Source organism: Babylonia areolata, chromosome 30 (assembly GCF_041734735.1).
Source record: "Babylonia areolata isolate BAREFJ2019XMU chromosome 30, ASM4173473v1, whole genome shotgun sequence".
NCBI classification, from domain to species: Eukaryota; Metazoa; Mollusca; class Gastropoda; order Neogastropoda; family Buccinidae; genus Babylonia; species Babylonia areolata.
Genome location: NC_134905.1, coordinates 9,318,220 through 9,333,943, shown reverse-complemented (window position 1 = coordinate 9,333,943; position 15,724 = coordinate 9,318,220). Strand labels below are relative to the sequence as shown.

The 15,724-nt window shown below is 44.7% G+C and overlaps 1 protein-coding gene across 5 annotated transcripts in view; it reads left to right on the top strand.

The window, feature by feature from the left end:
• Positions 1-14,127, top strand: part of LOC143275525 (uncharacterized) — a 55,729-nt gene extending 41,602 nt beyond the window's left edge. For all 5 annotated transcript variants that reach the window (XM_076579701.1, XM_076579704.1, XM_076579699.1 and 2 more), the window contains 4 exons: positions 743-1,066; positions 7,014-7,087; positions 9,446-9,955; positions 10,987-14,127. In XM_076579701.1, the coding sequence (XP_076435816.1) occupies positions 743-1,066; positions 7,014-7,087; positions 9,446-9,955; positions 10,987-11,280 (1,202 nt within the window). In that variant the 3' untranslated portion in view covers positions 11,281-14,127. The remainder of the gene's footprint in view (positions 1-742; positions 1,067-7,013; positions 7,088-9,445; positions 9,956-10,986) is intronic.
• The last annotated feature ends 1,597 nt before the right edge of the window (positions 14,128-15,724 follow it).

The window sequence follows — 15,724 nt, the reverse complement described above, 5'->3', positions numbered from 1 at the left end:
AGGACGTGTATCCACCACCACCACATTCTTTTTTCAATACTTTTGCAATGAATACACCTGTGCGGTATGTTCTTTTTTTTCTGAGATTAGACATTCGATCTTTTTCTTTTAATGTCAGAAGTACGTGAGGTCATGTCTGTATTTTCTTAACTGCCTGGTGTATAAGCGCCGGTGTGCGTGCTGTTATTGCGCAGGGGAAAAGCACATTAAAACATCATTGTAATGATCAAACCAGAATAATTAGCAACAACAGTATTAACAATAAGATAATTGTGCAATCAACAACCACTTTCCTGAAGATCTAGTCATCAGCCCCATCCATATGTTATGTGCGACTTATGTTTGTGTCTGTGTGTGTGCGTGTATGTGTGTGTGCGTGTGTATGCGTGTGTGTGCGCGTGCGCGAGTGTGTATGTGTGTGTGAATGTGCATGTGTGAGTTCTGATACTGATATGCACATGTATGCATCCTTAATTCTGCTGTATCTGTGTTTGTGTATGATTTTCGATTTATTTTGTACCTTTTTATGTACTGTGTATGATTTTCGATTTATTTTGTACCTTTTTATGTACTGTTCCCTTCAATATTCCTTGTGACCCCGGTCCACTTGGTAATATAGACATATCCTATTCTATTCTGGTCTATTCTAAAATCAAAATCGATAATGATATAGAAGGAAGAGGTTTTTCTGTTCCCGTTATCTTATCGATCTCGTTTTTGATCCTCTCTCTCTCTCTCTCAGACTCACCCAGATCAGACAATGATGAAGAAGCTGGTTCGAACCTAAACACCACTACAACAGAGACCCGCGCACGTCCCACTACGGCCCCAGGACACGGGGGGAAGAGAGGACTAGGACCCATGCCTCACGCCCCCCACCCTCCCCCTCGCCAGGCTTGGGGGGATTCCATCACCACCTCCGTCCACCTCCCTCCCAGCAACAACGACGGTGGTGGTGGTGGTGTTTCTCCTCCCAAGGCGGAGAACTCTGCAGCAGTCACAGCCATGATGCCCGGTTTTGATGAAAGTTACCGGCCCTTAACGCCGCATCAGCTGCGCGTGAGGGGTGCGTTTGTGAGGAGTGTTGTTGACCTTTGTATGTAAATGGTGTGTCATGGTCACGGGTTAAGGTCAGGCTACAAGCTTTTGTGACTTTTTTGTTTTTATTTTATGTGTATGTTCGTTTTGTTAAAAAACAACAACAAAAAACAAAACAAAAAACTAAACCGTATGATGTGCGTATGTGTGTGCCAGCACAGAAAACAAGTCAGTCCATAGGTGTGTGTGTGTGTGTGTGTGTGTGTGTGTGTTATAATGCATAATAAAACATTAAGTTAATTGGTGTGTGTCCATCGAGATCGATGATGACCATCGTTGTCATCCAGCTGGGGGATGGGGGGAGGGTGGTGGTGGGGTGGGGGGGAGGATGCTCATGAATCTATCTGTGAATGCGCAGATGGCTGAATAGTTCAATCTGCGCACGAAATGTTCGCTGACAGTTGGGGCAGACAAAGACAGGCATACCATTGTCAGGGAGCTTGTTTGCCCGTGACTTTCTGGCCTGCCTCTTCTGAACAGCTGCAGCAGTCCTGTTGGCCTCGCACAACTTGCCGCCTTTGTGCACAGCAGCGCGCCATTTGTCACGGTCCACTGCAGATTCCTCCCAGGAGTCAGGGTTGATATCAAACGCTTTCAGAGAGACTTTCAGAGTATCTCTGAAGCGCTTCTTCTGACCTCCGTGTGATCTCTTCCCTTGTTGCAGCTTGCCATAGAAGAGCCTTTTGGGCAGCCGATGGTCTGGCATGCGCGCCACGTGTCCAGCCCAGCGAAGCTGGGACTGCATCAGGATGGTGAAGATGCTGGGAAGGGTGGCTTTTGCGAGCACCTCTGTGTCTGGGGTCCTGTCTTGCCACTTGATGTTCAGCAGCTTCCTGAGGCATGTTGTGTGGAAGTGGTTCAGCTTCTTGGCATGTCGTTGGTACACTGTCCAAGTTTCGCAGGCGTACAGTAGTGTGGGGAGAACTACTGCTCTGTAGACCTTTAGCTTGGTCTCAAGACTAATGCCTCTTCTGTTCCAGACATTTGCATTGAGTCTACCAAAAGTTGCGCTTGCTCTTGCAATCCTGACGTTCACTTCATCGTCGATGGTCGCATTTCGTGACAGTGTGCTGCCAAGGTATGTGAACCGCTCCACCACACTGAGTCTCTGACCGTTGACTGTGATGTTGGGCTCAACGTAGGGTTTCCCTGGGGCTGGCTGATGGAGAACTTCAGTTTTCCTCGTGCTGATGGTAAGGCCGAAGTTCCTGCTGGCAGTGGCAAACTTGTCGACGCTGAGTTGCATGTCAGCTTCAGATCCAGCGTTGAGGGCACAATCATCAGCAAACAAAAAGTCTCTGATGATGTCTGTCATGACCTTCGTTTTTGCTTGAAGCCTTCTGAGGTTAAACAACTTGCCATCTGTTCGGTACTTTAGGCCGATTCCAACATCGCCATCTCTGAAGGCATCAGTAAGCATTGCAGAGAACATGAGGCTGAACAGTGTTGGAGCCAGCACGCAGCCTTGCTTGACACCATTTGTGACAGCAAAAGGAGCAGATGTTTCGACTTTGTCCTGGATTCGAGCCTGCGTGCCTTCATGGAATTGGCTGACCAAGGAAATAAATTTCCGAGGGCATCCGTACTTGGCCATGATCTTCCACAGTCCCTCTCTACTCACGGTGTCGAAGGCCTTAGTGAGGTCGACATAGGTGGAGAACAGATCAGCATTTTGCTCCTGACATTTCTCTTGCAGCTGCCTTGCAGCAAACACCATGTCGGTGGTTCCGCGCTCTTTCCGGAATCCACATTGACTCTCAGGCAAATGACCTTGGTCAAGGTGTGCTGTGAGGCGGTTTAGTAGGATCCTGGCAAGTATCTTGCCTGCGATGGAGAGCAAGGAAATGCCCCGATGGTTATCACAGGCTTGCCGGTTCCCCTTTCGCTTGTACAAGTGAATGATAGATGCATCTTTGAAATCCTGGGGGATCGTCTCTTCTTTCCACATGAGTGAGTACAGCTGATGGAGCTTCTCAGTCAGCACAGTGCCTCCATCCTTGTAGACCTCTGCTGGTATGGAGTCTGAGCCAGGTGCTTTGCCACTGGATAGCAGATGGATTGCTTTCTGGGTCTCAAGAGGTGTTGGTGGATCGTCCAGTGCTTCGTTGATGGGGACTTGTGGGAGACGGTCTATGGCTTCATCATTTATGGAGGAAGGGCGATTTAAGACACTGCTGAAGTGCTCAGCCCAGCGTTCGAGAATTTTATCCTTCTCGGTGATCAAGGTATTCCCATCTGCACTGAGGAGGGGGGATGATCCTGAGGATGTGGGGCCGTAGACTTCTTTCAAGGCATCATAGAACCTCTTCATATCGTGCCTGTCAGCATATCCCTGGATCTCATCAGCTTTGTCACTCAGCCACTTATCCTGCATTTGGCGTAACTTTTGCTGAACAGTCCTGCGGATGGCATCGTATGCATCCTTTTTTGATGTGGACTTTGGGTTGCTCAGGTAGGCTTGATGCAGACGGCGTTTCTCATCCAGAAGCTGCTTGATTTCATCACAGTTTTCATCAAACCAGTCTTTGTGCTTTCTGGTCATGGGTCCCAGGGTCTCTGAAGCTGTACTATAGATCAGCTCACGCAGGGTCCTCCAGTCAGACTCCACATTCTGGTTGTCCAGAGAGGCGGATTCCAGACGATCTTCCAGCAGCTCCGCAAAGGACTGTTTGATGGTGATGTTTTTCAGCTTAGCAATGTTGAGCCGTTTTGGAGCCTTCTGGCCTTGGGGGCGTCTCTTGGGCTGGATTCGAATATTCAGTTTCGAGACTACAAGGCGATGGTCTGTCCAACACTCGGCGCCACACATGGTCTTTGTTACACGTACATCTTGCCTATCCCTTTTCCTGACGATGACATAATCGATGAGATGCCAATGCTTTGAGCGAGGGTGCATCCATGACGTCCTGTTACGGGTAGGGAGGCAGAAAACTGTGTTGGTTATCAGCAGTTCGTGCTCTGCACAGGTCTGAAGCAAAAGCAATCCATTCGGGTTGCAGTGGCCCACACCGTGCTTTCCAATCACTCCATCCCAGGAGATGTAGTCAGAGCCAACTCTAGCACTGAAGTCCCCAAGAATGATGAGCTTGTCTGCTTTAGGGATAGCAGCAATGACAGAGTGAAGGTCCTCGTAGAACTTCGCCTTCACTTCATCCAGGTTGGTCATGGTTGGGGCGTAGGCACTGACAATGGTGAGGTGCTTCTGGCCAGATGCCAGTGGGAGTTTCATGGTCATAAGCCTATCGTTGACTCCCTTTGGGATTCCAGCTAGCTTGCTGACAAGTGCTGTTTTTACTGCAAAACCAACGCCAGCTTCACGTCGCTCTTCGCTTCCTCGTCCACTCCAGAAGAAGGTGTAACCAGATCCCTGTTCACAGAGCTCGCCTTCGCCTGCAAGCCGAGTCTCACTCAAGGCTGCGATGTCAATGTTGTATCTGGCGAGTTCGGATGCAACTAGTGCCGTTCTCCTTTGGGGTCTGTCCGCGTTATCTCTGTCCAGGAGAGTCCTTATGTTCCAAGCACCAATGGTGAGAGGAACGATCCTTGTTTTTTTCTTTTCTTTCTTGTTGTTTCGACCGCTGATGTAGGGTCCCCGCCAGCCGCGGTATGCTGGCCAGGGTGATATGGAGCAGGCAATTTTTAGGGCACCTTTTCTAGCCCCTTCCTCATGCCAGGGAGGTGAGCAGTGCATTCCTAAAGAGGGCTGCTCAGACGCTCAGACGGCTGCCGAGCTCCATCGCTGCTCCTGTCGACGAAGAACGACCCTATGGCCTGAGCCGCCTGTGTGCAGGTCTGCGGCTGCGACTGCCAGTGTACCCACACCTGTCGTTTTGTCGCTCGCCTGTCGCCACAGGACTTGGGGGTGATGAAATGATGAAGGATGAAAGGTCATTTTGGATGACTGATGACTTGCGCGATGAGTTTGTTTAAAGTGAAGAGGAGTTGCGCAACGTCGACCTCACTCTCTCGTCCGGGTCCACCAATTTCCAGTGGCAAGACTAAGTCGAGACGACTGGAGGATGAGCACGGATGCAGTGGATGACCAAGATATCCTTTCGGTGTCTCATCTTGCTCTCTGCACTCCACAGTGCGTTGCTGTAACCGCCTTCCTCTCCGTTGAACCGATAGGTTTCTTCCGCAGATTCTGCCGGATCCAGACTTCGCATGCATGGGTAGACACACCCCGGGGGCCAACTGCGTGTGGCATGCACACAGCACGGTGGAGCTAGATGGCCGTCAGTGGCTCTCCTGAGCCAACGCCCTTTTATGGATCGCCATAAGGGTGTCTAGCCACCTGCCTCACCAGTCCCGGAAGGGAGCGGTGGGAGTGCCGGTTTAGTCGCCGGCAACCCGACCCTGAACAGGTTGTACTGGATTACAGGTTACCAGTAGCAGATCTAATGACCTGACCTGACAGTACAGGAATACATACATGGCATAATTATAATACACTTCACAGAGTTTTGGTAAACGATACATGTAAACGCAGAGTAATCCACTGAGAAACGTTTCTGATACACAGAAACACTCATACCAGTGTGTACAGAATACAAAGTAATGACAGTTTGTGTTTCAAGTTGTCTTTACTGGTTAACTTCTTTGCAGGTAAACTGAATAGTTTATGTGTTCCAGATACAGCTTCGCAGATAGTCTAGTCGCATGCGGGAACAGGTAGACGTGACAACAGACAGTTCAGTTGAGTTACTCAAGGACGGAGGCGTCACTGCGTTCGTACAAATCCATATACGCTACACCACATCTGCTAAGCAGATACCTGACCAGTATCGTAACCCAACCCGCTTAGTCAGGCCTTGAGAAATAAGGGAGAAGGTGGCAGAATGGTCAAGACGCTCATCTGCCAATGCAATGTCTGTGAGGGTGTGAGTCTACAGGCCAGGTGAGATTTGATGGCAAATCCCACGCCTGCTTCTCGTCATTCAGCACTGCTGCGACCACTTCAGAAGAACGTGTATCCACCACCACGTTCTTTTTTCAATACTTTTGCAATGAATACACCTGTGCGGTATGTTCTTTTTTTCTGAGATTTGACATTCGATCTTTTTCTTTTAATGTCAGAAGTACGTGAGGTCATGTCTGTATTTTCTTAACTGCCTGGTGTATAAGCGCCGGTGTGCGTGCTGTTATTGCGCAGGGGAAAAGCACATTAAAACATCATTGTAATGATCAAACCAGAATAATTAGCAACAACAGTATTAACAATAAGATAATTGTGCAATCAACAACCACTTTCCTGAAGATCTAGTCATCAGCCCCATCCATATGTTATGTGCGACTTATGTTCAAACATTTGTGTCTGTGTGTGCGTGTATGTGTGCTCTTGCCCTTTCTCCAAAGTTTGACTGGAAAATCAAACTAAGTGTCGTTCGGATGAGACGATAAACCGGGATCCTGTGTGCAGCACGCACATAATCCACTGTGATCTCTCTCTCTCTCTCTCTCTCTCTCTCTCTCTCTCTATATATATATATATATATATATGTGTGTGTGTGTGTGTGTGTGTGTGTAGAGAGAGAGAGAGATGCATGCAAACGCGTTTGGTTATGCTGCTGGTCAGGCATCTGCCCAGCAGATGTGTAGCGTGTATGATTTGTCCGAACGCAGTGACGCCTCCTTGAGAAACTGAAACTGAAGCTTGGAGAATTGAGACTTTAGTTATTATGATACTGCTGACTGAATCAGTCAGATCCTCAGTGACCAGCTTACTGACTGCATGACTGACCAATTGATTGGCTGACTGATTATTTTTTAACCATTTTACAGATTGATTGATTAATTGATTGATTGACCGACCTATTGACTGATTGACTGACTGGTTGATTGACATTGTTTGACTTACTGACCGACTTACTTGCTTACTGACTGACTGATTGATTAATTGATTGCTTTTCATTCAGGAAGCCGAGTCCCTATCAATTCAAGCAGAGAGGGACAGTTTAGGTTTGAGGGAAAATTACCCAAACTTCGTCCGGTAAGTTTCACTGATGAAAATCTTTTTTTTTTTTTCACTTTGTTTTTACAAATGTCGACAACATAATGAACACACACACACACACACAAACACACACACACACACACACTGTACATAATAATAATATATCATACTTATAATAATAATTATCATATAATATATGAATGTCAAAATGCGCCTACAAGTGCCCTCAAACATTAAATGATGGTATTTATTAATTACTTTTTTGCAATGAAGTCATACTGAAACAAAATATACTCAACTGAACTAATCCCTGAAATACTTATTATTTGGTTTCATGGCATTTACTGCAATTGTTGGTACAGATATGGTTTGGATTTTTTCTTATTGCGTTGTAGACTTTGAAATTCGTAATTCAAAAACTATACATCATGATCTGAATTTTCCTAACCTGACAACTCCTTTGTTTCATTATCACTGGTAGGACGAACACACCCAGAATGTTTCCATGCCCAAAAACGTAGTTTGGTATGGCTGCCTAAGTGGTGGGATGAATACCGTCATTCATCCACTCGTGGAAGCGGATTGAGCTGCCCACAACTGAACAAGAAAGTACAAAGAGCTAGGGCGGTGATAGTAACGACGATGACGATGATGTAGAAATTTGATTAGCTGATTGACAGAATTGATAACAATATAAGCGTTTATTTTCCTTTTAATGAATCCTAAGCATTATCGGTTTTTTTTTAAGGATAAGACTTTTTAACTGACGTGTTTTTGTGTCGAGCTTTCATTTTTACTGTACATATCACACTGACTGAACGTACATTCACTGTGATGATGATTGTGCCACGGCCTTTCTTCCTCTCTCCTACACCCTCTCCCTTAACCCCTTCCCCACCATGGATTCTATTTAAATGTGATTTACTTTCATGAAGGAATCATTTCATTGTAATATTATTCCTTAAAATAGGTTTTGATACGTTTTGAAAATAGGCTTTTCATACGTTTTTTTTTTCTCCTGTGACGAACGTGTTAGCAAATGTTTTTGTCTGCTGAACATATGTAAAATGATATAAATCTAAAATGCAGTTGGTACTTTTTGTGTTCTTATAGTTGGTGTGACAGGTGTAGCTAAACAAAGCAATGCAGTCCCAACAGGTAGAAGTCCAATACAGAACGTTGGCCACCATCCTGACCTTTGAGCTCTGTCTTATGTCAGTGAGGTGACAGCCCTTCACTGATATCCTGACCTGTGAGCTCTGTCTTATCTCAATGAGGTGACAGCCCTTCACTGACATCCTGACCTTTGAGCTCTGTCTTATCTCAATGAGGTGACAGCCCTTCACTGACATCCTGACTTGTAAGCTATGTCTTATCTCAATAAGGCGACAGCCCTTCACTGACATCTTGACCTGTGAGCTCTGTCTTATCTCAATGAGGTGACAGCCCTTCACTGACATCCTGACCTGTAAGCTATGTCTTATCTCAGTGAGGTGACAGCTCTTCACTGACACCCTGACCTGTGAGCTCTCTTATCTCAATGAGGTGACAGCCCTTCACTGACATCCTGACCTTTGAGCTCTGTATTATCTCAATGAGGTGACAGCCCTTCACTGACATCCTGACCTGTAAGATCTGTCATATCACAGTGGGGTGACAGCTTTTACCTGACATCCTGACCTGTAAGCTCTGTCATATAACAGTGAGGTGACAGCCCTTCACTGACATCCTGACCTGTAAGCTCTGTCATATAACAGTGAGGTGACAGCCCTTCACTGACATCCTGACCTTTGAGCTCTGTCTTATCTCAATGAGGTGACAGCCCTTCACTGACATCCTGACCTTTGAGCTCTGTCTTATCTCAATGAGGTGACAGCCCTTCACTGACATCTTGACCTGTGAGCTATGTCTTATCTCAATGAGGTGACAGCCCTTCACTGACATCCTGACCTGTAAGCTCTGTCTTATCTCAGTGAGGTGACAGCCCTTCACTGACATCCTGACCTGTAAGCTATGTCTTATCACAGTGAGGTGACAGCTCTTACCTGACATCCTGACCTGTAAGCTCTGTCATATCACAGCGAGGTGACAGCCCTTCACTGACATCCTGACCTGTAAGCTATGTCTTATCACAGTGAGGTGACAGCTCTTACCTGACATCCTGACCTGTAAGCTCTGTCATATCACAGTGAGGTGACAGCCCTTCACTGACATCCTGACCTGTAAGCTATGTCTTATCACAGTGAGGTGACAGCTCTTACCTGACATCCTGACCTGTAAGCTCGGTCTTGTCACAGTGAGGTGATAGCCCTTCACTGGCATCCTGACCTGTAAACTTACATTTATTGGGCAAGCTGACACTGAACGCAAATCACTGTGTGTTTCACACTGCAGTTCAGAGAATATCTACCAGAGGACTATTCCTTCCACAACCAGCCCCCACCCACTCCTGTTCCCCCGTACGTCAGGGTAGACAGCTCACACCTGCCAGCCGTTCGACAGGAAGCGGAAACAAAACCCGGCGCCGCTCATGCGCAGGAAACAGACATGGAAATGAAGACTGCAAAACAAACAGAAGACGAGAAACCGACAGAAGAGAAGACAACTGAAGAAGACAAGAAAGAAGAGAAATCCGAAAACAAAGAAGAGTCACTACAGAAGATTGAGGAAGAGAAAGAAGAGAACACTGAGGAACAAACAAGAGAAGAAGAAAAGCCAGAGGACATGAACGAAGAAGCGGTGACAGAAGGCAAGGGAGCTGAAAGACAGAAGGATGAAGAAGACGCTGGAGAAGAAGAGAGGGAAAAACTGTCTGAGAAGAAGGATGAAGAAAACACTGAACAGTTGGAAGAAGAAAAGAAAGAAGACATGGAACACACAGAAGAGGAAAAAGACGTGCCTGAGGTAAGACATCAACAAAACATCCAAACTAATACACAATACCATACAATACAGTACAGTACAAAACAGCGCAGTACAGTACAATACAATGCAATACAAATCAATACAGTACAATGCAATGCAGTGCAACAATGTAATGCAATGCAAGGCAAGGCCATACAATATGATATAATGTAATGCCAATACAATACAATACAATACAATACAATACAGTACAGTACAATACAATACTTAACACATAATGCAGTGTAACTGCTCGTGTAACAAAAGTATCATTTGCTTATTTCATTTTACGGAAGCGTGTTTGTACTTTTTTTTCTTAGTTTGGTTCATAGAGTAATGTGAAAAAAAGAAAGTGTGTGTGTGTGCGCGCGCGCATGGGTATGCATGCCTACGTACGTGTATGTGTGTGTGTGCGTGTATATGTGTGTGTGTGTATGTGCGCGTGACGGTGTGTGTTTGTGCCTTTGTGTGAAGGCATGAACATCTGTATGTATGTATGACATGCTTGCATATTTGCGTGTGTGCCAGCGTACCTGCCTGCGTGCGTGCGTGTGTGTGTGTGTGTGTGTGTGTGCATGAAAAAACAACAACAAAATAATAAACAATTTGCATATTGGAAAAACACACACAAACAAGCAATTACTATTTATCAGTCGCGTCATGGCATATTTAATTTTCGGACAGACGTATACATACATTTGTTTTCAGTTCTCACGGAGACGTCACTGTGTTCGGACAAATACATATATACTACACCGTATCTGCTTGGCAGATGCCTGACCAGCAGCATTACCCAACGCGCTTAGTCGGGCCTTGTGTGCATGCATAATTATATATATTAATTTTGTGTACCTATCAGTGGATTTCTTCAACAGAAATTTGCCAAAGGACAGCACTCTCGTTGCCATGGGTTCTTTTTCAGTGCGTACAGTTAGATAGACAATACACACAGAAGACCAACCAGAGAAGACAATATCTAAAGATCACAACCATCCGCCTTTAACACTCCACATCCTTGATCTCCTTCACAGACGGAGACAGCGGCTGGCTCCACAGAACTGGACAACCAGAATGCCCTCCCACAACAACAAAAGGATGACGTCAAGTTCTTCCTCACGGAAGGCGCTGGCGCCGTCATTGCTGAGAATGACGTCACCACTTCCCCGAACCAAGCTACAGCAGAGGAAGAGAACGGTGCAACAGCACCCACAACTGGCGTCAACACCACTCACAGAAAGAATGAAGAAGAGACACTTCAAGACGACGCTAAAGACTCTGAAGCTACTTCCGTGTCCGGTGCTCAGAACGAGGCCGTCGGAAGCTAGTTCGAGACACTGACGTTGATACATGGTGGGGGGGGGGGGGGGGGGAGCAAGGACAGGGTCAAGGTGGTGGTGGTTTTGACTCATGTACAGAGAGAAGAGGTTAGGAGTTGCATTGAGAGAGGCGAATATGTTGAAAGCGAAAGACCTTTGAGCAATGTGTACTTTTTTGTTGTTGTTGAGAATGAGAATTTCTGAGGAAAATGGTTCTGTTGTTTGCCATCAATTGCTTGACGTTTTTCAACATCATTGTGTTAGTCGTCGTCACCATCATCGTCATCATCATCATCACCACAAATACTATGGCTATTACCACCACCACCATCATCAATCATCACTGGCAATATCTTACCCGCCTCCTCCTCCTTCTCTTCTTTTTCTCTTCAAAACTGGCAGTATCTTCGCATCCTCCTCCATCTCGTCTTTTTCTTTTTCTTCTCCCTTCAGCTCCTCCTCATCATTATAGACTGTTTCATCAACATCTTCCGCCTTTCAATGTTTCTTGGTTTTTCTCTGTGACTGTTTCGAAAGCTGAGCAGTGTAACATGAACATTGATCACTGCCGTTCTTTTCGAACACCTGATGTTTTGAATAACTTAACTCTGTTCTTGTGACATCAGGCAGTCTTCAATCGGACAGCTGAGAAAAGAAAAAGAAAAAACAAAAGAAAAGGCAAGATGAATTCAACTGGAAATGAACGAGTAGGATCCGTGTTTAAAAAAAACGCAAGAGAAAGCACCGTGGCAGAATAGGGTCGGCGTTAGTCTCCAGGTCCAGTGTTTACCAGTGATCTGAGTTCGAGACCCCGTTCCGGCAATGGTGTTGTGCTTTTGGGAAAGGCGGTTTACTCCGATTTTCCTCACTCCACCCATTGAGGTGTGAATGGCTGCCTGACTTCGTCTGGGGAGGTTAAAACGGCGGAGGGAGAGAATTGGGCCCCGCCGTCCTATGCCGAGCTCTAGACACAGTGGATATGAATTCGCTACCCTGGAGGCTGTAATAGGCTATTTAGGCTATTTGACCGTTACCCTTTAAAGTAGACAACGCAATAAACGAGTTATCTGTGTTAGTAAAATGTACGGAGACCACGACGCAGACAAAAGACGTATACCCACACAACGAGATTCAGTGTCGAAATACTTTTCATAAAAACAATGTGCGGGTGGAACCAGGGGCGAGTTGCATGAGCGAATTTAACAGTGCTGTTTGCTGTGAGATGAGAATATATTCCTAAGTATGTGGAATTTACCGTGGAGTTAGGAATATCCTTCACGATAAGCAAACTTAGCGTTGCAAAGCTCGCTCGTGCAACCATGCCCAAATCTGTAACGAGCGACGCAAATGTCATAATTACATTTACTCTGATTCAAAAAAAATGTTGGGGGGAGGAGGGGGTCTATTTATTTCCTGCCATTTGAAATTAATTCATATTTCGAAAGATTATGCTTTTGCGAAATTACCATGGAACTTTTACTGAACAGCATTACCTCTCTTACGAGAGATCGAAATGGCGCGCGTGTGTGTGTGTGCGTGCGTGTGTGTATGTAAGTTACACAATGAAATTTTTTGTGTGGTTTGTGATCTGCGCTGCCATTGTCTTGTTTATTCATTTGTTTATTCATTTATTTATGCATTTGCGTTTACCATACATTACTTGCCAAAACGAATATCAGTATTATAATCTTCAGCATTATTTCTAAACATGTGATGAATATGTTGCACTTAGGTACTAAGATAGTTTGCAAGACATGCTTTTAAAAATACGTGTAAGACTTAGATGCTCCTTCAGTAATCGTATATAATTGTGTTATTTTTCTGAAATGCATGAGGATGTTTCGGTGAATCACAGATTTAATATCATTTTTACTATATTAGGATTTAGTATTTATTATAAAATACTGTGTATGTCAATAATTTACTGATCTAGCAGTCACCGTTTGAACTGGTCCTATAGATAAAATATCAAACATGATTTACATATTCGATTATCGTAGGTGTTTTTGTTTTGTTTTGTTTTGTTGTTTTTTTGTTTTTTTTTAGGGGGTTTTGTTTTGGTTTTGGTTTTGGATTGTTTTGGGGGAGGGGGGGGGTGTGCGTCGATAGTAGATATACGTGTTTTTGGTTTCTGGATTTATGTATGACAGAGAAAAGGGGATGTTACAATGAAGACATGTCAGTATTTTGACAACGAAAAGAAAGCATGTGTATGTGTGTGTTTATATATCTATATATATATTTATTAATCTATCTAATCATGTATACTTACAACGGAATAGTCGCGTACGACAGGAATGCCTCAGTCAATGAAGACTAAACAGCAAAGTTTTTAAAGTATTTTTTAGATACAGATACAAATTTGAGTGTAGAATAGAGCAAAGAGAAAGCAGCGAAGGAAAGATGACAGATCCAGAGTGTTCGCGGGCACTCTGTTGGGAACATCAACATTTCCTTGATTCCGAATGCATGTTTCATTCCCATGGGTCACCCAGACAGAGAGAGTACACTCATGGTTCTTGAAAGTTCCACCCTAAAGGAAATCATTGTGCGTTTTTCTTTACCCAGCATGTACACACACATAAGCAAGCACGCACATACACACACGCACGGACACATGCACACACTCACGCACACGCACAATTGTTATTTTTTTCTTTGGTCATGATTACTTTTTCTTGTTGATTTACTGCTTCAGAGAGTAAGAGTAAACAGACAAAATTGAGACAGACGGGAAAGAGAGAGAGGGTTGTTGTTGTTTGTGTGTGTGTGTGTGTGGTTTGCTGAACAGCTTCTGTGATAAAGTAGCAACAATGCTGTAGAATGAAAAATGATTTGTTCCATGCTTATATGTATCCTTCCTCTTTGTTTTCGGGGGTTTGTGTGTGTTTTTTCGTGGTCACTTCGGCAAAATAAAGTTCTTCGATGTTACGTCTTTTTTCCCTCATTGATGGGCTCAGAGTGAGAAAGAGAAGAAGGGTGTGTGTGTGTGGAGGGGAGGTTCTTCATCTCAAAATCTGATTACTCAAAAGACAGTTGGGATTTTAGGTACAGCGTTCACGAGATACACAGAGAGAGACCATAATTATCACTCAAGGATTGGGAATGTAGACGTGGCTTGTGTTGCGGCACAAAATGTCACAACGGTTCAAAATGTCATAATTGCGGTACAAAATGTCACAACGGTACAAAATGTCGCAATTGTGTGTGTGTGACCTGAGATCACTTTGACCTAAAATGTCAGATTCTGACTCTTTAACAGCATAATTATTACTGTCTCCAGATAATTTTTTTTACCTTTAATAATGCATATGACCAGTGGCCAGTTCCAGAGACTAGTGGTCAGTCTGACGAATATGCGGATTTTTACTGTTTAACAACTTAGGGTATCCTGAGTACTTCTGTACTCTGAACAATGAAGATGACTGCTGGTCAGAGGTCATATGCATTCAATTAGGTTTGTTTGCTTGTTGACTGGGGTTTAACGTGCCTTTCAGTAACGAGGCGATCTCATTACGGGTATGCATAGACGGAGGGAGCTCCCACTCAAGAGTGGTGGAGCAGATCCAGCCAACTCATCCCACCCAGTCACCGGGCCATCTGGTCCTAACACTGTTTCCTTCAGTGCCAGGCGCCTGGCGGGACAGCTGTTAGACTGCCTATTCTTAAGTCTTTGGTTTGGTTTGACCCACGACCTACCGCTCTCGAGGCGGACGCCTTAACCCCAAGGCCACTGAGGCGGTTATTTGATAAGGTACAGAAATACTCAGGAGACTTAGAAGTTGTGTAAGAGTCAAAACCTCTACTAACCACTGGTCACCAGCATTATGCAAGGTACAGAAGTATTCAGGAGACTAATAAGCTAATAGTCATAATCTGAAAATTATGTCATAGTAACCACTGGTCATCTGCATTGTGTAATGAACAGAAATACGAAGTATTCTAGCACAGGCCAGCTTCTTTAGCTGTTAAATTGTCAAAATTGCAAGTTTACTACAAAGTGATCACTGGCCTGTGCTAGAATACCAGTTTTAAAGTCATTGTCTTTTCTCAGCCGAGGATCAAACAACAGGAGCTTCCACTCCCCAGGCAGACATCTTAACCAGTAGGCCATGTATGCCTGTGTGGTAGTGGTCATTGGTAACTCACTTTCTCTACTGTACCTTACACAACTGACACAAGCCGACAGAAAACGGTTTCGTATTTTTGGAACTCAGTCTCAGCCTTTAACCGGCTAAATAAGATGACCACCATTGACAGGAAGTGACGAAACAGTGAAAGCCAGAAACCAGCGAAACGAAAGTGTAGTCTTACAGATATTACGACATTCTTACCTCCTTGAAGAGGCATATAACGATAGAGAAACCTTCGATTACTGAACTGAACAGAAAAGAAAATAGAAAAGAAATAAACTACATTTTTCGGCCTTCAAGAGTATGTTACCACCCATAAC